The 22862-nt window shown below is 45.7% G+C and overlaps 1 protein-coding gene across 8 annotated transcripts; it reads left to right on the top strand.

The window, feature by feature from the left end:
* Positions 1 to 521: 521 nt before the first annotated feature.
* LOC311106317 (protein max) lies at positions 522 to 19686 on the top strand. Of its 8 annotated transcripts, none has more exons than XM_084148625.1 (6): positions 536 to 697; positions 1061 to 1087; positions 14183 to 14302; positions 14578 to 14649; positions 16745 to 16883; positions 19280 to 19686. In XM_084148625.1, exons 1-6 carry the CDS (start codon positions 662 to 664, stop codon positions 19468 to 19470), a joined length of 585 nt encoding a protein of 194 aa, XP_084004751.1. In that variant the 5' UTR covers positions 536 to 661; the 3' UTR covers positions 19471 to 19686. The 8 variants fall into 8 exon arrangements, with proteins under 8 accessions (XP_084004756.1, XP_084004751.1, XP_084004758.1 ...); XM_084148626.1 differs by having other exon boundaries at positions 549 to 697; positions 14183 to 14290; XM_084148630.1 differs by lacking the exon at positions 14578 to 14649 and having other exon boundaries at positions 522 to 697; positions 14183 to 14290.
* The last annotated feature ends 3176 nt before the right edge of the window (positions 19687 to 22862 follow it).

Raw genomic sequence — 22862 nt, 5'->3', positions numbered from 1 at the left:
TTCAAATAAGGAAACATTCAACACTTTGCACATGAAATCGATTTGTCAATCAGTAGATGCAATGTAAAGCACAGCTGCAGGATTTACACAGCAAAGAGAAATGTGGTAAAATAAATGTTCATGCCTGTTACACATGTATATAGCATGAAAGAAAGAAGGAAAGAAAGAAATAAATAAATAAATAAATAAATAAATAAATAAATAAATAAATAAATAAATAAATAAATGCTGTCAGTGTTGAATACTAAGAGACCGATATTGCTATTGTAGCGATCCACGTGTCTCAATAGTGGCCCCACTGACGCAGCTACTGTCTAGACTACACCTCCCATGGTACATTGCGAGGTAAATAGAACGCTTTTGACGTTATTCTGACGCACTGCATTCCTTTTAGTCGTGGGTAATGTAGTTAATAGACAAGCCACTTCATGGTTTAGAGTAATTGGTTATTATCATAGAAAAACTACACATCCCATACACCTGCAGGCATGTTGCGGAACGGTAGCTGTCCGTGTTGAGGCAGTCACGTGTAAATAGTGTTCGTTAAATCTCGTTCTTGACTGTAGGAAGAGTAGTCAGTCTGTACATTTTCCTTATCGTTAGGCGTTTGCTTCATGTTGTGAGCGATCCTTTCATTTTAAATCCACCATTTCACCGAAGAATGAGTGATAACGATGATATCGAAGTCGATAGTGACGTGAGTAAATGTCTATTTCGTTACTTTGCTAGCTTGCTAGTTAGTTGACTAGGTAGCGAGCCATTAAAACGCCTCGTATTTCTGAGCCCGTGGTTGCTAGCTAGCTACCTATCTAGGTAGCTAGTTGGCTAGTACGGTAACTGGTAGTGAGCTAACGTTATCCACAAGAAGATCAGTAGCTCATAAAAGGTTAACTAGTAGCTCAGAAATGGATGATGTTCACTTACTAGCTAGCTACAGATATTAGGTTTGCTGCAATTATGGGGTTAAAATGGATTGCTAACTAAGTTAGCTAACTAGCTAGGTCACGCTACATGGAATTGTGGCTACAATCGTACTTTTCTGTTCTGTTTCTTTTTACAGGAAGACTCACCGAGATATCACAATGTGGTGCGTAATGTTAAATATATCAAAATTATTGGAATTCTATCAAATGTATTGAAATTATGCCATGGTCATATCTGGCTAAAAATTATGTTCGTGCTGCTAGCTAATGTTAGATGATACACATTGGCCATTCCCGGTAAGCTTAGCAAGGGATGGTGGGAATGGATACTGTGGCGGAATAAAAGGGGTTCCTGCAGTTAGTGAGCTAGAAGAAATCAACCAACCTTGTTGTTAACTAGCATGCAAACCTAGCCACAGACTCCTGAATATACCATTGCACACTATAATATGCCATTTAGCAGACGCTTTTATCCAAAGCGACTTACAGTCATGCGTGCATACATTTTTTTGTGTATGGGTGGTCCCGGGGATCGAACCCACTACCTTGGCGTTACAAGCGCCGTGCTCTACCAGCTGAGCTACAGAGGACCACACACGGAGGATGTAACTAGTAGCCAGAATGCAAGGAGGTAGCTGAAAGCTGGGGGTTTGGACAGGAGTTCGTTTTCACAGGACAGATTGCTATGATTTTACTTTTACATAATGCATACGATATATCCATCAAGCCAATATTTGCTTTTGCACAGATCATCTTATCCATGTATTGAAGGGTATCCCCATCCCATATGCGGCCATAGGGAGTTGGAGACACGGAATGTATGCAATATTTAGAATAAATCGTATTGTGCCACAGCAGCCAGCCCAAGCCTCGGTTTATAAAAAAAAGAAGAAAAAAAACCTAGCCAGCTTCTCCTAGGAATACTGTTAACGACCAGATGCGCCTTTGCAAAATGCACTTCTAGGTCATCTGTTTAATCATGAAGTGGCAATTAAATCGCAGATGCTTTTGAAATTGAAATTTATTAGCTTGCTAGTGGCTACGGTATCTCTTTAGTTAATAAATTACTGCTTCATCAGGAAGGGAGATGGCACAGAGCCACTGTTAGATGTTTTTAGGGGTTCACAACGAAAATTAAATCAAAATCAAATCGTGTTTATTTGTCACATGCTTCTTAAACAACAGGTGTAGACTAACAGTGAAATGCGTACTTACAGGCCCTTCACAACAATGCGGAGATAAAGATAAAACAAATATATAAATAGTGACACAAGGAATAAATACACAGTGAGTAACAATAACATGACTATATACAGGGGGTACCAGTACCAAGTCGATGTGCAGGGGTACGATGTAGTTGAGGTAGCTATGTACATATAAATAGGGTTAAAGTGACTAGGCAACAGGATAGATAATAGACAGTAGCAACAGAGTATGTGGTGAGTGTGTGTGGCGTCAGTATGCATGTGTGTTATGTGTGTGGGCGTATATTGTGTGTGTTGGGGTGTCGGTGCAAGAGAGTTTGTGCAAAAAAAGGGTCAATGCAGGTAGTCCGGGTAACCATTTGATTAACTATTTAGCAATCTTGTTTAGCAGTCTTATGGCTTGGGGGTAGAAGCTGTTCAGGGTCCTGTTGGTTCCAGACATTGCACTTGTACAGCTTGATGTGCGGTAGCAGAGAGAACGGTCTATGGCTTGGGTGGCTGGAGTCTTTGACAATTATTTGGGCCTTCCTTTGACACTGCCAGGTATAGAGGACCTGGATGGCAGGGAGCTCGGTCCCAGTGCTGTACTGAGCCGTACTCACCACCCTCTGTAGCGCCTTGCGGTCGGGTGCCTTGCAGTTGCCATACCAAGCGGTGATGCAGCCAGTCAAGATGCTCTCAATGGTGCAGCTGTAGTATAACTTTTTGAGGATCTGAGGGGCCATGCCAAGTCTTTTCAGCCTCATGGATACTGACGACCCGCTCCACCACAGCCCCATCAATGTGAGGCGAAGCTGTGAAACCTATTCTTATTCTCAGATTTAATTTTTTATCTTGATATAATAACTTGAGCATAGATTGCTACCTTTTTTTTAAAAAATTTGCACAAAAACTAGAGGCCATAAGTAACTTGGTCAAAAAGAATGGCACCGATTGGCCTATAGGTGGTGCTGTTATATGCAGTCTCACTTAAACCCTCATATCTGTTGCCCCATTTGACCTAGAGATTTTATTTTATTTCACCTTTATTTAACCAGGTAAGCCAGTTGAGAACAAGTTCTCATTTACAACTGCGACCTGGCCAAGATAAAGCAAAGCAGTGCGATTTAAAAACAACAACACAGAGTTGCATATGGGGTAAAACAAAACATAAAGTCAAAAATACAACAGAAAATATATATACAGTGTGTTCAAATGTAGCAAGTTATGGAGGTAAGGCAATAAATAGGCCATAGTGCAAACTTGAAACGTTGTATGTAGGTGTCTTCCCTCATGCTGAACAAATTTGCCTCAAGGACCGATAAGGTCCGTCAGGATAGATTTTCCTCCATCTTGGACATTTTTTAAAACCTTTGAAAAACTTATTCTCATGAACCATGCATCCAAATAACACCAAATTCACAATAGTCCCTAAAGAGTTTGAGAAAATAATGTTGATGCATTCAAACATGGCCACACTATACCAGTAGATGCATATTAGCACATATGCACAAAAAAATGCATACTTAAAAATCTTCTCATGAACCATGGGCCCAAATCACACCAAATGTGGAATATGGGCCTATGGTACATGTCTTAAATTAGTTTGCGCTAAGGGATTGGTCAAAAGAGAGCTGATTGTACGAGCCCATTTAAACCACTAAATCCACTCCAGAGATGAACTACATATTTCCAAAAACAAGGAAACTATTAACTCATTCTTTGCAATGTGTAACGCAAATGCTCAAAATCATCTGCAAAATCTTCTCCTCGTGAACCATATATCAGATTCACTCCAGATGTTGTATTTAGACTCCTTACATCAGTCTTTAATGGCCGCACTGTACCTATACATTTTAGTCATTTAGCAGACGCTCTTATCCAGAGCGACTTACAGTTAATGAGTGCATACATTTTCATACTGGTCCCCCATGGGAATCGAACCCACAACCCTGGCGTTGCAAGCGCCATGCTCTACCAACTGAGCTACACGGGACATAGATGCATGTTAGCACATATGCTAATGCTAAAAATAATTTTTAAATGTTATTATCATGAACCATAAGTCAAATTGACTGCAGATTTGGTATATAGACTCAATGAATAACCTCTAATAATAAATGTCATAATGATTAGCTGCTGCATTCAAAGTAACGCTGAAAATATTTCACTAATCTTAACATAAACCATTAGTCAAATTGACCTCAGAATTGGTAGGCTATATAAACTCAATACATTAAGTAATGACTTTAAGAATGATTACCTGGTGCATTCAAATATAACCAACTTACAGCACTAAACTTCACTTGCGCCATACTTGTGGTATTGATATGGTAATGCTGTCACTGATTGAAGATAGTTCCTACATGATAGTGCTTGTTTTGTTATCCAACTGATATTGTCCTTTATCATCTGAACCCCGTTCATTGCTGCTCGCAGCTATATTCTTGACTGCGTGTTTCAGCTAGCAAGTGATTAGTGCCATATTTACTGGACGGGTCACTGTGTACTTACTGGGCTGCTGGCAGGCAGGCTGAGTGAATGACGTAGCCACGTTGCATACCGGCTAAGAAAACACACAGGCTGGCGGCAGGACATACTTTTGCATAACAGCACGTCATGTTTTTTCCCCTGTCAGCTTGGCCAGTCTTTATCAAACTGATTCACATGGACTTAACATTTAGCTGCATAATGTTATCTCAACACATAGTGAGCACTGATAATCTAGGCAGGGCTTTTGTCATATTTTTCAATCTCTAAATACTACAAATTACAATATGATATTCAAAACAATTACAGTTGAAGTCGAAATTTTACATACACCTTTGCCAAATACATTTAAACTCAGTTTTTCACTATTCCTGACATTTAATCCTAGTAAAAATACCCTGTCTTAGGTCAGTTAGGATCACCACTTTATTTTAAGAATGTGAAATGTCAGAATAATAATAATAGAGAATAATTTATTTCAGCTTTTATTTCTTTCATCACATTCCCAGTGGGTCAGAAGTTTACATACACTCAATTAGTATTTGGTAGCATTGCTTTTAAATTGTTTAACTTGGGTCCAACATTTCGGGTAGCCTTCCACAAGCTTCCCACATTAAGTTGGGTGAATTTTGGCCCATTCCTCCTGACAGAGCTGGTGTAACTGAGTCAGGTTTGTAGGCCTCCTTGCTCGCACACTCTTTTTCAGTTCTGCCCACAAATGTTCTATAGGATTGAGGTCAGGGCTTTGATGGCCACTCCAATACCTTGACTTTGTTGTCCTTAAGCCATTTTGCCACAACTTTGGAATTATGCTTGGGATCATTGTCCATTTGGAAGACCCATTTGCGACCAAGCTTTAACTTCCTGACTGATGCCTTGAGATGTTGCTTCAATATATCCACATAATTTTCCTTCCTCATGATGCCATGTATTTTGTGCACCAGTCCCTCCTGCAGCAAAGCACCCCCACATCATGATGCTGCCACCCCAGTGCTTCACGGTTGTGATGGTGTTCTTCGGCTTGCAAGCGGCCCCCTTTTTCCTCCAAACATAACGATGGTCATTATGGCCAAACAGTTCTATTTTTGTTTCATCAGACCAGAGGACATTTCTCCAAAAAGTACGATCTTTGTCCCCATGTGCAGTTGCAAACCGTAGTCTGGCTTTTCTATGGCGGTTTTGGATCAGTGGCTTCTTCCTTGCTGAGCGGCCTTTCCGGTTATGTCGATATAGGACTTGTTTTACTGTGGATATAGATACTTTTGTACCTGTTTCCTCCACCATCTTCACAAGGTCCTTTGCTGTTGTTCTGTGATTGATTTGCACTTTTCGCACCAAAGTACGTTAATCTCTAGGAGACAGAACGCGTCTCCTTCCTGAGCGGTATGACGGCTGCGTGGTCCCATGGTGTTTATACTTGCATACTATTGTTTGTACAGATGAACGTGGTACCTTCAGGCGTTTGGAAATTGCTCCCAAGGATGAACCAGACTTGTGGAGGTCTACAATAATTTTTCTGAGGTTTTGACTGATTTCTTTTGATTTTCCCATGATGTCAAGCAAAGAGGCTCTGAGTTTGAAGGTAGGCCTTGAAATACATCCACAGGTACACCTCCAATTGACTCAAATGATGTCAATTAGCCTATCAGAAGCTTCTAAAGCCATGACATCATTTTCTGGAATTTTCCAAGCTGTTTAAAGGCACAGTCAACTTAGTGCATGTAAACTTCTGACCCACTGGAATTGTGGTACAGTGAATTATAAGTGAAATAATCTGTCTGTAAACAATTGTTGGAAAAATTACTTGTTGTTCTATGATCACTTATGAGCCCACCATTTGAGCCCCTGTCTTCACTTGAGCTATTTGAGCTCTGTCAATACTGCCTTTCTATTGGCTATGGTTTCAGCCAAGCCTGTTGATGAATTACATGCACTTTCTACCCATCCTTCATGCCTCACTTTAGCAGAAGATGGATCTAAGGCAGTGCTTCGGCCAAATCCAGCATTCTTACCCAAGGTGCTTTCGCCATCACATGCTAACCAGCCCTTAATCATAGCGGCATTTCACACGCCTCACCACTCCTCACAGGAGAGTCGTGAGTTGCATACACTTTGCCTGGTTAGACGGTGTGGCAGCACACTCCACCAGAGGGGCCTCCCTGGACTCCATCTGTGCTTCTGCAAGTTGGGCAAGACCCATGACTTTCATGAGGTACTACAGACTCCATGTTATGTCCACACCATCAGTAGGACTAAACACCTCCCTCTGCAACTGGATCCTGGACTTCCTGACGGGCCGCCCCCAGGTGGTAAGGGTAGGTAACAACACATCTGCCACACTGATCCTCAACACGGGGGCCCCTCAGGGGTGCGTGCTCAGTCCCCTCCTGTACTCTCTGTTCACCCATGACTGCATGGCCAGGCACGACTCCAACACCATCATTAAGTTTGCCGACGACACAACAGTGGTAGGCCTGATCACCGACAACGATGAGACAGCCTATAGGGAGGAGGTCAGAGATCTGGCCGTGTGGTGCCAGGACAACAACCTCTCCCTCAACGTGACCAAGACAAAGGAGATGATTGTGGACTACAGGAAAAAAAAGAGGACTGAGCACGCCCCCATTCTCATCGACGGGGCTGTAGTGGAACAGGTTGAGAGCTTCAAGTTCCTTGGTGTCCACATCACCAACGAACTATCATGGTCCAAACACACCAAGACAGTCGTGAAGAGGGCACGACAAAGCCTATTCCCCCTCAGGAGACTAAAAAGATTTGGCATGGGTCCTCAGATCCTCAAAAAATTCTACAGCTGCACCATCGAGAGCATCCTGACTGGTTGCATCACCGCCTGGTATGGCAACTGCTTGGCCTCTGACCGCAAGGCACTACAGAGGGTAGTGCGTACGGCCCAGTACATCACTGGGGCAAAGCTCCCTGCCATCCAGGACCTCTATACCAGGCGGTGTCAGAGGAAGGCCCTCAAAATTGTCAAAGACTCCAGTCACCCTAGTCATAGACTGTTCTCTCTGCTACCGCACGGCAAGCGGTACCGGAGTGCCAAGTCTAGGTCCAAAAGACTTCTCAACAGCTTCTACCCCCAAGCCATAAGACTCCTGAACAGCTAATCATGGCTACCCGGACTATTTGCACTGCCCCCCCACCCCATCCTTTTTACGCTGCTGCTACTCTGTTAAGTATTTATGCATAGTCACTTTAACTCTACCCACATGTACATATTACCTCAACTAGCCGGTGCCCCCGCACATTGACTATGCAACGGTACCCCCCTGTATATATAGCCTCCCTACTGTCACTTTATTCTATTGTATATATAGCCTCCCTACTGTCACTTTATTTTTTACTTCTGCTCTTTTTTTTCTCAACACTTTTTTGTTGTTGTTTTATTCTTACTTTTTTGTTTAAAATAAATGCACTGTTGGTTAAGGGCTGTAAGTAAGCATTTCACTGTAATGTCTGCACCTGTTGTATTCGGCGCATGTGACCAATAAAATTTGATTTGATTTGATTTGAGGATCTGTGGTTCTGGACACAGCAATTTCTCCCAACCCGGATAAGTGAGCACACTGTGAACCTTGTTCATACTTACTAATCAACCATCAGTGACATGGATGTTCTATATGCACATCCAGGCTCTGTCGCAGCCGGCCGCGACCGGGAGACTCATGGGCGGCGCACAATTGGCCCAGCGTCGTCCAGGGTAGGGGAGGGAATGGCCGGCAGGGATGTAGCTCAGTTGATAGAGCATGGCGTTTGCAACGCCAGGGTTGTGGGTTCGTTTCCCATGGGGGGCAGAGCATATGAGCGGAGTGGAGCGGTGAGAATCTCAGCTCCTCGCTCACGGAGCTGTTCACCCCCCCGCTCAAAGCCACATCAGGCCAGTCCGCTCATTATCGCTCAGCGCTCAACGCAGTTTGCATCGCGCTCCACTCAAATCCCCCCCCCCCGCTCACTCCAAAAAAGGAACGAAATCTGCATGTATTTCACTTTTAGCTTAAACCACAGCCTTACTTTATCTCCCCGAATTTGTTGCATACAGACTCATCTCGGATTATCCATTCTGTCTTGAAACGGGGATCTAACACTGACGCTAAAATGAGATGTTAATCAGTATAGTATATTCCATAGCGAATTGACACGTTGTTTGCCAATGTTTCTGCAAAAGCAGCGATGCCCATTATAAGTGCAGCGTGAGTGTTAACGGTGAGCAGGGATTTGATTTCTGTGACAGCAGGGAGGATCATCCCCAGGTTCCCCAGCTCCTTCTGCATTTTGTCTGTGAGATCTGCTAGTGGTGTCAGCACACTGACAAGGTGCGTCAGCTGCCGTACTTGATTCTGGGTGATGTTAGCAACATTAGACTTGAGTTTGTTTTGCCATAACGGGTCTTTTTGGAACAACCGGATGAACGACTGAATCATCCGCAGCTGGCTGCTCCATCGAATGGCGCAGGCATTTGTGGGGCGGACACCTAATTGGTCGGTTTCCTCTGTGCTCTTGCGTACACTTTTCACCAGGTGCCCGACTTTCACTAACAGCCTATTAATGTTGTCGTGCTCGTTAACAGCGTTTTTGATCGCCAGCTGAAGCATGTGAATGGGGCATCTCAGATGTAAATTTGACAAAGTAAAGTACTGATTTATCATAGTTTTTTGGGGGGGGTGTAGCCCGGTTGAGCTGCGCTGGCGAAGTGTTGCATCCCTTCGCGTTCTCCTTTACTCAGCGGTTCATAGTCCATGAAAATCATTTCAAAAAATGCTACATCCAGCTCTCTTTTTCTCTCCCTTGTTATGGTTGGGCCTTTGCGTGCAGTGAATAAACTTTTGAATTCCTCAACCCTTTTCTCTTGTTGCTGCTGCTGCTCCTCTCGCTCTATAAAATACAAATTCAAGGACGACACAAATTAAATTAAACAGATGGATTCTGGGTCAGGCTTGAGCATGCTTCAGACTCGTGGTGTGAGCGAGCGAAATTGGAGCGGGACATAGGGCGACGCTCCGTCCTTTTAAAAATGCCGCTCTGCGCTCTGTTCAAAATCCGTCCGCTCACGCTCCACGCTCGCTCCCGCTCCACTCCGCTCATATGCTCTGATGGGGGGCCAGTATAAAAAAATATGTATTCACTAACTGTAAGTCGCTCTGGATAAGAGCGTCTGCTAAATGACTAAAATGTAAATATGGAAGCCTTCCACTCTTGGTGTGCTATTGCGCCCATTTTGAAGCCTCATGTAAGTTCTAGCTTTCAGCTTGCTTGTGTATACGGTTGTGTACCACAGTTGAAATTCTCTGTTACCCTGTTGGGTAATTATATTATGTTGCATCCTGTGGTGGATACAAGGACGTCCCAGGGACTCGTCTGGACTAAGTTAAATGGTTAGTTATCCCACTCTGTTGTCCGAACGACCATTTTGGTACAGCCTCTACGCTATTTAGTTTGGTGACCCGTTCAGAAAACGTAAGGGGAAAGCTGGGTTACGGATGTAACCTTGGTTCTTTGAGTAGAGTAACGGGTCGCCAAGCTTTCATTTGGTTACGCCACACTGCCTTTTTATAGTGCAAGGTCACATGGGGACAGTAAGGGTGTGGCGTGACTGTAACCTTATTTTGATATTAAGCATCTCAATCACATTGTGTGAAGGGGAAGTTGTACCCATAGGTCATTTGGCGAACCGTTACTCTACTCAGAGAACCAAGGTTACATCCGTAACCCAACGTTTTGTAATGTTTATGTTCAGATGTATAAATAAAATGCGAGTGATTTAGGTCTAGCTAAACCATTGAGAAGTATATCAGTTGTATGAACAGATGGTGTGATATTGTGCACTAAGGTAACTGGAGATCAGTTTGAGGCACTAGGCCCGGTGACACAGAATGCTCTTCCCTCTTTGGAAATTACTCGATAGACTTCAACATCAAAGACATTACTGTGTCATTAGATGGGCCTAGGAATAAACTGAGTGTACAAAACATTAAGAACACCTTCCTAATATTGAGTTGCACCACCCCTTTTGCCCTCAAAACAGCCTCAATCCGAGGGCTTTCAAAATGGGCCGGAAGTAGCCCATCCCTGATTTAGATCATGTATTTTCAGTGAGAGATACCTCGCGAAGCAACTTTTCTCAATCCCTCTCGATCGCGCATCTTCTCGCTTTTCTCCCTCTCCGTGTCTGCCCCACACAGACCGGCCAAGTAGGCGCGCAATGGATTATGGTCATTGTAGTTAATTCCCATGGTTTCTGCGCTAAACTATGTAGAGTATTGGCCTGTTGGAAACTACAACTCCGTACTACATCGCACAGTTCAGGCTTGATCTGATTTATCTCTACAGAAACTGCACATTGAGATCACAGAAGAAGAAAAACGAACGAAATGGAATTCAAATAATTGAACTGACATCGGTAAATTAGTTGTTTTAAAAACCCGAAAAATAATCTTAATTTCGGTTAATCTCTCAGCACTAGTGTATGTTATGGGAAGGCCACATGGTTCTCAGTCCTGAATGCAGCTGTTAGGCCCTTGGGGGAGAGCCTCACTACATGGCCCAGACCTTAGGGCAGCAGCTGTATCCCCAGGGTTAGTCGTAGACTCTTTGTGCATTCCTCTAATAACTTGTCATGGAGAGACTTGGTGGGGATTTCATGGGGCTTCCTATCCTAATGTTACTTTCACACAGTCAGTCACAGGCCTGGCCTGACCCTGTAGACAAGTTAGAACCAAAACACCCTGTCTAGTAACCTTTTATGGTGCCACTGCATCTGACAATATATACACTAGATGACTGACAGGGCACTGTTTTGAAGCCACCGCGTCTCCATCTTGGCACTCCCCCACCATTCTGAAAAATATTTTGGAAGCTATAGAAATGCATTTATTAATGTCTACGTTTTGGTTTTGCCACATAAAAAAAAAAATATATATATATATATATTTTATCCTTAGTGTGATTTTTTTATATTTTTTTTACAGTTCTGTTACTGTCCCCACTACAACAACAAAAATACTTAAATACATGTAATTTTGTCCTTGAAACATTTAATTGAAATACTGTAGAATTCCATTCATTCCTGTGGAGGACTGCTCCTACTGGGGAGTGACAATATGGCTGACCGGTGGCTTCAAAGCCTCTCAATGGCCAATACTCAGCATCAGCAATCCAGGGTGTATATACATCATTGGTTATAAATGAGTCAGAGTCGAGGACCTTTGTGGGAGCTACTGTTGCCTGGCCTGAAACAAGTTAAACTGCTGCTGCTCTGCTCTGGGCCTAGCCCTAGTCATATAACATGGGTCGGCAACCATCTTGGAAATATCTGAGCTGAAGCCTAAAGGCTACGAGTGTTTTACAGTTGAAGGAAATTGTTTATTTTATGCACATTCAACTTTGAGGGTTTGACAGGCCTGACAGAGAGGGTTTGACAGGCCTGACAGAGAGGCTTTGACAGGCCTGACAGAGAGGCTTTGACAGGCCTGACAGAGAGGCTTTGACAGGCCTGACAGAGAGGCTTTGACAGGCCTGACAGAGAGGCTTTGACAGGCCTGACAGAGGCTTTGACAGGCCTGACAGAGAGGCTTTGACAGGCCTGACAGAGAGGCTTTGACAGGCCTGACAGAGAGGCTTTGACAGGCCTGACAGAGAGGCTTTGACAGGCCTGACAGAGAGGCTTTGACAGGCCTGACAGAGAGGCTTTGACAGGCCTGACAGAGAGGCTTTGACAGGCCTGACAGAGTCCCTCGGTGCAGTGAATGTATTTGGTGCCTGAGGGATGTTTCTATATTGTTCTGTCTGTGTGTAGAGAGACATGGAATAACTATGGTTGCGTCCCAAATGCCACCCTGTTCCCTATTGGCCCTGGTCATCAAAAGTAGTGTGCTACATAGGGAATAGAGTGCCATTCAGGACTCTGCCTATGTGTGTTTAGGTAGATGAGCCAGCTGAAGCCCTGGCAGCAGTATGGAGTGGCTGAGGGAGGGGTGTCTCTGTGAAGGCCTATATAGAGACATGAAAAAACACTAGGTGTGTTTTAGGTAGATGATTCCCACAAGATGTCTGTTTATTCTGTGTGTAGGCTATAGAGACTATAGGTGATCCTCACCAGACGGCAGATCGTAGGGATAATTAGTAGGTTTGTCTTCAGAACAACAGGCTATATATATATATAACATAGGCCTAAACCCCAGCCTTACAGGAGCAGAGTATAAAACAGTCCTACTGTTAGGCCTTAACAAACAAAAGGCTATCATTTATGAAATGGTCCGTAGCAAATACAATAGGCTTTTACAATGCATAACAAAAACAGATATTCTGAAGACACATTTCACTGTATAAGAACACACCAAAATCGGTAAATTCATCTATCCAAATGCATCCCCCGTGATACAGTGCCAAATAACAAATCCTCAGGTTATTAAATACCATTCCTAACCCAGAACATAACTCCTAATAGTTTGTCAGTTAGGCCTAGGTGTCAGGTGTAGGCAAATGTAGGAACTGTCAAACTAAACCACGATGTCACCATTTTAGCCCCCACCCACCTCTCCTCTCATTAAATGGAGTTAGTGTCTTTCTTTTGCCACACCACCTATCCTGGCCTAGACTGCTCTGCATGAAGAGCACAGTTAGAGCTGCACTGGGGTCAGTTTTAGTCGACCATGAAGAGCACAGTTAGAGCTCCATTGGGGTCAGTTTTAGTCGACCATGAAGAGCACAGTTAGAGCTGCACTGGGGTCAGTTTTAGTCGACCATGAAGAGCACAGTTAGAGCTGCACTGGGGTCAGTTTTAGTAGATTATGAAGAGCACAGTTAGAGCTGCACTGGGGTCAGTTTTAGTAGATTATGAAGAGCACAGTTAGAGCTGCACTGGGGTCAGTTTTAGTCGACCATGAAGAGCACAGTTAGAGCTGCACTGGGGTCAGTTTTAGTAGATTATGAAGAGCACAGTTAGAGCTGCACTGGGGTCAGTTTTAGTCGACCATGAAGAGCACAGTTAGAGCTGCACTGGGGTCAGATTTAGTCGATTATGAAGAGCACAGTTAGAGCTGCACTGGGGTCAGTTTTAGTAGATTATGAAGAGCACAGTTAGAGCTGCACTGGGGTCAGTTTTAGTCGATTATGAAGAGCACAGTTAGAGCTGCACTGGGGTCAGTTCTAGTCACTAGTGGGGTGGGGTGGTGCCAGTGTTACTATACCAGTTGTAGAAATAAACAAAACCATAGAAATGAATGTAGAATAGAATCATAAATATTCTAGATCCATATGAATTATTATAGGATGAGGATGATCTCTATGGTGCCAGTCAGTTTCCTCCATGAACAACTCCTTTGCTGCCTCGCCAACTCACTATGCCTGCTCTGCCCAGTCTTGGACGGGCCACGACCTCACCCTGATGCACACAGAAACACACACACACACACACACGACTCTGAACTGGTGGTGGTAGGGATTAATGGGGACAGTTGGTCAGAGAAGCTTGGTGTGTGTGTGTGTGTCCCCCTGTCAGTCCAAACCTCCCTGGACACCTCCCGCCCCCCTCCCCTGCTAAAGCCCCCTGTGACTCTCTCATTGCAGGCAGACAAACGGGCACACCACAATGCACTGGAGCGCAAACGTAGGGATCACATCAAAGACAGCTTTCACAGCCTGCGGGACTCGGTGCCTGCCCTGCAAGGGGAAAAGGTTGGTAGAGAGGTAAACCCAGAAGTGCTTAGGGAGAGGGGATCCTTTGGGGAGGGAAGGGTTGTTTGTGTGTGTCCAGAGCAATGTATTTAGAGTTGGGACAATTTTTAGAATTTGGAATGTTCTAATTCTAGACGTTCAGTTACATAGCATTGTTTAAATATTCCCCATGTAATGTTAATGGGGTGCTAACATGGCTGCCATAGAATGTTGAACTGTCATGTAAATGCATCATAATGCTCATTCTAGACATTCTATTCCCCATGTAATGCATTGTCTTACATCAGGTGGCGTCACTCCTACGCGACGCTCGTCCCTCAACAGGGACCAGTGCAGGCGGAATCGTCGCGCTATCTGACGTAAGACTGCCATGTAATGTTAATGGGGTGCTATCATGGCTGCCATATGTAAATCATCATAATGCAGGAACCTCAATGTCCCGACTCTCTAAATACATGGCTCTCTGTGTGTCATGACTCCCGAGTGGCGCAGTGGTCTAAGGCGCCGCATCGCAGTGCTAGCTGTGCCACTAGAGATCCTGGTTCGAGTCCAGGCTCTGTCGCAGCCGGCCGCGACCGGGAGACCCATGGGCGGCGCACAATTGGTCCAGCGTCGTCCAAGGTAGGGGAGGGTTTGGCCGGCAGGGATGTGGGTTCGTTTCCCACGGGGGGCCAGTATGAGAAAAAAAAAGAAAAAAAAACATGTATGCATTCACTAACTGTAAGTCGCTCTGGATAAGAGCGTCTGCTAAATGACTAAAATGATCATTCTGGGTGAATGAGTTGGGAGGGGGATTGTTGAATGCAATATGGGTAAACAAAGTGAATGTAATTGCATTGCAATGTGTTATGATATATTATATGCTGATATATGTAGGTTTGTGTGTTGCTGTAATTAATAGTTCAAAGGTAATGCCACAGAACATGTAGCTACTTCCTTCAGTTTATTCAATACATGGGTAGTTATGACATGGAGAGGAGAGGAGATCATGGGAGAGTGGAGGAGAGGAGATGTGTTCTGAACAGATACACTGGGACACAGGCTAGCGTCTGGAAGCTATGACCAAATGTGTTGCCGCTTCAATCTCTGACATTGAGGGCATCGGAGCCACCCAACAGACCAGCCCGGGCTATAGTCAGGCACAGCACACTGTTTTATTTTCAAACCAACCCCCTCTCATGGGGTTTATGGAGTTGTCCGGTGTTCTTGTAGACTTGATCATTGCTAGGGTTGTAATGAGAGTTAAAGGCTTTGTGTGGTACTGACTGACTGAGAGAAGCTGGATCAAGGGTTTGTCCCAAATGGCACCCTGTTCCCTGTATAGTGCACTACTTAGGGCACTCAGAAGTAGTTCATTATGAGAATAGGGTGCCATTTGGACACAGCCTTTGTGTTGCTGTGCGATGAGAAGCTGGATCAAGTCTATATTCCACGCCTGATACTGTCTCTCTCTGTCCCTGCTCTATAAGCCAGGCTCGTCATACAGACGTGCTCATGGATTCGTATGTGACAGGCTTACATCTTTAGAAACTAACATTTGGGAAATATATATGTTGATCTGCGTAGGAATTGAGGCACAGGCACTTCTGGTCTGTCTCTGTCCCTCCTGTCGAAGCCTGGTTCGTCATAGAAACATACTAATGAATACTTATGAGACAGAGAAACTGTCAAATTATGGAAATGCAGACAATTTTTTGTTCAGGTTCACATTCATGATAGTTTTGTTCCAGCCAGGCTTATTATTTGCAAAGTTATGGATAATTCTGGATTTAGTCTGATTTTAAAGTGTTCTCTCCTTTTCTGAAGTGTTAAAGGAAGGTTTTAATGGTTTAAATGTCACATTCTCACCATCCTAGCAGCTTCATTCACGGTGTAGGCTCTGGTTGTTGGACTGCATTATAGTGGCCTGAGGGAATTTGGTAGTGTGGCCTGGTTTAAACAGACAACACTGCACCACCATTGTGAGAGAGCAGCCATAGAATTACATATAGGGTCTCTGAACGTAGTATTCAGTCTGGTTTAACCAGGCTAGGGTTAACAGCAGTAGTATTACAGTAACTGTGTTAGAGGGGTTAGTCAGTGTATTACAGTAACTGTGTTAGAGGGGTTAGTCAGTGTATTACAGTAACTGTGTTAGAGGGGTTAGTCAGTGTATTACAGTAACTGTGTTAGAGGGGTTAGTCAGTGTATTACAGTAACTGTGTTAGAGGGGTTAGTCAGTGTATTACAGTAACTGTGTTAGAGGGGTTAGTCAGTGTATTACAGTAACTGTGTTAGAGGGGTTAGTCAGTGTATTACAGTAACTGGGTTAGAGGGGTTAGTCAGTGTATTACAGTAACTGTGTTAGAGGGGTTAGTCAGTGTATTACAGTAACTGGGTTAGAGGGGTTAGTCAGTGATGTGATGTCACTGCAACCTTGCCGTGCGTCATGAGTTTTTCCTTTGTTGCCACCAGCAATCTATCAAACAGGCGTCCCGAGCTCAGATCCTAGACAAAGCCACAGACTACATCCAGTATATGAGGAGGAAAAACCACACGCACCAGCAGGACATCGACGACTTGAAAAGGCAGAACGCTCTGCTGGAGCAGCAAGGTGAGTATGATGGAGAACATACCGTACCTATGGACCATCTACTGTAGTGTGATTTAGAACATACTGTACCTACGGACCAGCTACTGTAGTGTGATTTAGAACATACCGTACCTACGGACCATCTACTGTAGTGTGATTTAGAACATACCGTACCTACGGACCATCTACAGTAGTGTGATTTAGAACATACCGTACCTACGGACCATCTACTGTAGTGTGATTTAGAACATACCGTACCTACGGACCATCTACTGTAGTGTGATTTAGAACATACCGTACCTATGGACCATCTACTGTAGTGTGATTTAGAACATACCGTACCTACGGACCATCTACAGTAGTGTGATTTAGAACATACCGTACCTACGGACCATCTACAGTAGTGTGATTTAGAACATACCGTACCTACGGACCATCTCTACCTGTAGCTTGTGTGTTTGTCTGCTTATGGGCCAAATTTTTACCTTCATTTCTCAATTTCCCTCTTTCCTTCTCACCCCCTTTCTCTATTCTTCCTTCCCTCACTCCCTCTCCTCCTTCCTTCCCTCTCCTCCTTCCTTCCCTCTCCCCCTCCCTTCCCTCGCTCCCTCTCCCCCTCCCTTCCCTCGCTCCCTCTCCCTTCCCTCGCTCCCCCTCCCTTCCCTCGCTCCCCCTCCCTTCCCTCGCTCCCCCTCCCCCTCCCTTCCCTCGCTCCCCCTCCCCCTCCCTTCCCTCGCTCCCCCTCCCTTCCCTCGCTCCCCCTCCCTTCCCTCGCTCCCTCTCCCCCTCCCTTCCCTCGCTCCCTCTCCCTTCCCTCGCTCCCTCTCCCCCTCCCTTCGCTCCCTCTCCCCCTCCCTTCGCTCCCTCTCCCCCTCTCCCCCTCCCTTCCCTCGCTCCCTCTCCCCCTCCCTTCCCTCGCTCCCTCTCCCCCTCCCTTCCCTCGCTCCCTCTCCCCCTCCCTTCCCTCGCTCCCTCTCCCCCTCCCTTCCCTCGCTCCCTCTCCCCCTCCCTTCCCTCGCTCCCTCTCCCCCTCCCTTCCCTCGCTCCCTCTCCCCCTTCCTTCGCTCCCTCTCCCCCTTCCTTCGCTCCCTCTCCCCCTTCCTTCGCTCCCTCTCCCCCTTCCTTCGCTCCCTCTCCCCCTTCCTTCGCTCCCTCTCCCCCTTCCTTCGCTCCCTCTCCCCCTTCCCTCGCTCCCTCTCCCCCTTCCCTCGCTCCCCCTTCCCTCGCTCCCTCTCCCCCCCTTCCTTCCCTCGCTCCCTCTCCCCCCCCCTTCCTTCCCTCGCTCCCTCTCCCCCCCCCTTCCTTCCCTCGCTCCCTCTCCCCCCCTTCCTTCCCTCGCTCCCTCTCCCCCCCTTCCTTCCCTCGCTCCCTCTCCCCTCCTTCCTTCCCTCGCTCCCTCTCCCCCCCTTCCTTCCCTCGCTCCCTCTCCCCCCCCTTCCTTCCCTCGCTCCCTCTCCCCCCCTTCCTTCCCTCGCTCCCTCTCCCCCCCTTCCTTCCCTCGCTCCCTCTCCCCCCCTTCCTTCCTTCCCTCGCTCCCTCTCCCCCCCTTCCTTCCCTCGCTCCCTCTCCCTCCCCCGTCCTTCCCTCGCTCCCTCTCCCTCCCCCTTCCTTCCCTCGCTCCCTCCCCCTTCCTTCCCTCGCTCCCCCTTCCTTCCCCCTTCCTTCCCCCTTCCTTCCCTCGCTCCCTCTCCCTCCCCCTTCCTTCCCCCTTCCTTCCCTCGCTCCCTCTCCCTCCCCCTTCCTTCCCTCGCTCCCTCTCCCTCCCCCTTCCTTCCCTCGCTCCCTCTCCCTTCCTTCCCTCGCTCCCTCTCCCTTCCTTCCCTCGCTCCCTCTCCCTTCCTTCCCTCGCTCCCTCTCCCTTCCTTCCCTCGCTCCCTCTCCCTTCCTTCCCTCGCTCCCTCTCCCTTCCTTCCCTCGCTCCCTCTCCCTTCCTTCCCTCGCTCCCTCTCCCTTCCTTCCCTCGCTCCCTCTCCCTTCCTTCCCTCGCTCCCTCGCCCCCTTCCTTCCCTCGCCCCCTCGCCCCCTTCCTTCCCTCGCCCCCTCGCCCCCTTCCTTCCCTCGCCCCCTTCCTTCCCTCGCCCCCTTCCCTCGCTCCCTCTCCCTTCCCTCTCTCCCTTCCCTCGCTCCCTCTCCCCCTTCCCTCGCTCCCTCTCCCCCTTCCCTCGCTCCCTCGCTCCCTCTCCCCCTCGCTCCCTCGCTCCCTCTCCCCCTCGCTCCCTCTCCCCCTTCCTTTCCTCGCTCTCTCTCTCCCCCTTCCTTTCCTCGCTCCCTCTCCCCCTTCCTTCCCTCGCTCCCTCTCCTCCATCCTTCCCTCGCTTCCTCCATCCTCTTTCCTTTCCTTTTTCTTCCTTTTGTCTATTTCCCTTCTTTCTCCGTCCATCTCCTTCTCCCTCTTTCGCCGTCCTTCTCCCCTGTAGTGCGTGCGCTGGAGAAGGTGAAGGGTTCGACCCAGCTCCAGGCCAGCTACAGTTCTTCAGACAGCAGCCTGTACACCAACCCTAAAGGCAGCGCTGTGTCTGCTTTCGACGGAGGCTCTGACTCCAGCTCAGAGTCCGAGCCAGAGGAACCCCCCGCCCCCAGGAAGAAGCTCCGTGTGGAGGCCAGCTAGAGCGCCAGGCTAGCCCACAGCACCATGCCTGGTGTGGAGGGGTACTGCATCCACGGTTACTGGTCCAGTAGTCAGGACTGCTCCTCTGATTCCCACTACCTTCTCCTCCCTCCATATCTCTGGATGTGCTCTCAGTGGAGAGTGGAGACTCCATCCATCCCTGCTGATCTGTCTATCCTGATGTCCTTTCATCACGCCAGCCCCTACGGAGGGAGGGAAGCCAGCTGGGAGGAAGAAAAGTAGACTGATTTTTGAATACGACGTGCAAAGCTTCTGTTTTTCCCCTGTCGGTTCCTTGCTTCCCTTTTCTGACTTGTCTCCCTTTCGTCAACAACTATCCAAAACCCAAAATGAGGAAGCTTCGCGACCTAAAGGACTCAATGCTTTTGTACCCTCTACTATGTACTATCTCCTCTCGGCTGAAAACTACGGAGAGGAGAGAGAGAGGCGTACTCCAAGCACTGCTAACATATACTACTTTTGTTTATTTAGTCAATTTATCTTGATAAGAACCTGTTTTTAGAATTTATACACACGCCTAGAAGAGTCGTCCTGTTGGTTGGAGAAGCATACCTTCAAAACATTACCACAAAAAATATATAATTTGATGTAAAAGTGAAACACAAACCCATCTCAGGCCAACAGGATTGCAGATGTTTTCCATTTTGACACATTTGTTAGAAATTAAATATAATCCCCTTTGTGGAAAATAATTGATGTTATGAAAAAAGATTCCAAAACTTGTATCGTATTTTGTCCTTTTGCTTGAACTAGTGAATGAATTTAGGTGGCAGAGCAAAAGTTAGGAATCTCAATAAAAAAAAAAAAAAAGTTTATTGATTGGATATTTTCAAGTTCTCAAAAAAAGTGATGCATTTTGTATTCTCACAAATCATTGGAAAATACCAATTTGTCACTTGTAGTTTTCCTTCAAGGTATGAAATAGATATTGAATGTCAAAAGGTAGTTCCCATTTTTTTTCAATATGAGGAGAAAATTAAGTGAATGTGTTGTGAATTACACAGTTAAAATCTTAAATGTCGCCGACTCCAAGAAAAAAAAACAAAGCATTTTGTGTGTCTAGGAAATGTGTATGTATATTTTTCCCATTTGTTCCCCCATTTTTTTTAGGGTATGATTAGTGTATACTAAATAGATATTTGATTCCATTCCATGGAAATTACAAGTATGTTGTACATACTGCCAAGAATTGTCTTGCAAGTTGAGGCCTACCTTTACTATGAGACTATAAATAAAACTATTTTATCCTTTAAAAAGTGTTTTGTTGTTAATTCTGTATTTTTGTTGCATCCCCTCAGTGAAGTGGACAATATATCCAAGCATTTATGGATTTTATCATCTTTAGAAAAATTTATTTTCTTTTGGTAGATTTGCATCTTATGAATTAGAGATGGCATGCAGTTGTGTTTTTAAAGTGGAACGGACACCGTTTTAACTACTTTTGCAGATATGAAACAGACAATCATTGTCTACCAAATTTCCAGTTTATGCTTCAAAACCAACTTTATAAAGAGGTTTTAAAAATAGGTTCTATTTGACTTCAAATTCCATGACATACAGTAACGTGTTGTTGGCAGAAGATGGAAAGTATTCAGAACCTTTGACTTTTTCTACATGTTATGTTACAGCCTTATTCTAAAAGTTGATTAAATTGTTTTTCCCTCATCAATCAGCACACAATACCCCATAATGACAAGGCAAAAACACGTTTTTACAATATTTTGCCAATTTATTCAGAATACAAAACTGATATTACATTTACATAAGTATTCAGACCCTTTCTTAGTACTTTGTTGAAGCACCTTTGGCAGCGATTACAGCATCAAGTCTTCTTGGGTATGGCGCTACAAGCTTGGCACACCTGTATTTGGGGAGTTTCTTCCATTCTTCTCCGCAGATCCTCTCAAGCTCTGCCAGGTTGGATGGGGAGCGTTACTGCACAGCTATTTTCAGGTCTCTCCAGAGATGTTCGATTGGCTTCAAGTCCGGTCTCTGGCTGGGCCACTCAAGGATGTTCAGAGACTTGTCCCGAAGCCACTCCTGCGTTGTCTTGGCAGTGTGCTTAGGGTCGTTGTCCTGTTGGAAGGTGAACCTTCGCACCAGTCTGAGGTCCTGAGCGCACTGAAGCAGGTTTTCTTCAAGTATCTCTCTGTACTTTGCTCCGTTCATCTTTGCCTCGATCCGGACTAGTCTCCCAGTCCCTGCTGCCACCACGCTTCACCGTAGGGATGGTGCAAGGTTTCCTCCAGACGTGACGCTTGGCATTCAGACCAGAGAATCTTGTTTCTCATTGCCTTTTGGCAAACTCCAAGCGAGCTGTGCTGCCTTTTTACTGAGGAGTGGCTTCTGTCTGGCCAGTGCCATACAGGCCTGATTGGTGGAGTGCTGCAGAGATGGTTGTCCTTCTGGAAGGTTCTCCCATCTCCACAGAGGAACTCTAGAGCTCTGTCAGTGACCATCAGGTTCTTGGTCACCTCCCTGACCAAGGCCCTTCTCCCCCGATTGCTCAGTTTGGCTGGGCGGCCAGCTCTAGGAAGAGTGTTGGTGGTTCCAAACATCTTCCATTTAAGAATGATGGAGGCCACTGTGGTCTTGGGGACCTTCAATGCTGCAGACATTTTTTGGTACCCTTCCCCAGATCTGTGCCTCGACACAATCCTGTCTCGGAGCTCTACGGACAATTCCTTCAACCTCATGGCTTGGTTTTTGCTCAGACATGCACTAACAACTGTGGGACCTTATATAGACAAGTGTGTGCCTTTCCAAATCATGTCCAATCAATTGAATTTACCACAGGTGGACTCCAATCAAGTTGTAGAAACATCTCAAGGATGGTCAATTTCGAGGCTCGTAGCAAAGGGGTTGAATACTTATGTAAATAAGGTTTTTATTTCTAATACATTTGCAAAAATTTCTAAAAACCTGTTTTCACTTTGTCATTATGGGGTATTGTGTGTGTGTAGATTGCTGAGGAAAAATATGTATTTAATCCATTTTAGAATAAGGCTGTAACGTAACAAAATGTGGAAAAAGTCAAGGGTTCTGAATACTTTCCAAAGGCACTGTAGTTCAATGCATGATTAATACAATTCACCAATACATTTCTTGGTAGTCCAAAAAATATTGCTGTCAGGTTGTAAATCACAGCTGGCCTGGTACATTGTTTGCTGCCTCCATTCGGGATGCACTGTTTCAGTTTCAATTATTCAATATTTCTAACAAAAACGGATGACTAACTAAGAATGGGAATGTCAATACAATCAAACTAGCAAGGGCAATGTCCCCTGTAGCTCAGTTGGTAGAGCATGGCGCTTGCAACGCCAGGGTTGTGGGTTCGTTTCCCACGGGGGGCAAGTATGAAAATGTATGCA

This window comes from Coregonus lavaretus (genome assembly GCF_964263955.1).
Source record: "Coregonus lavaretus genome assembly, chromosome: 31".
In the NCBI taxonomy this organism is placed as follows: Eukaryota; Metazoa; Chordata; class Actinopteri; order Salmoniformes; family Salmonidae; genus Coregonus; species Coregonus lavaretus.
This window is presented reverse-complemented; position numbering and strand designations above follow the sequence as displayed.

Coding starts and splice junctions, on each gene's coding strand:
- LOC311106317 (XM_084148625.1), top strand. CDS start 662: ATGAGTGATAACGATGATATCGAAGTCGATAGTGAC. Junction 14,303..14,577: donor GGGAAAAGGTTGGTAGAGAG/GTAAACCCAGAA, acceptor GTCTTACATCAG/GTGGCGTCACTCCTACGCGA. Junction 16,884..19,279: donor CGCTCTGCTGGAGCAGCAAG/GTGAGTATGATG, acceptor TCTCCCCTGTAG/TGCGTGCGCTGGAGAAGGTG.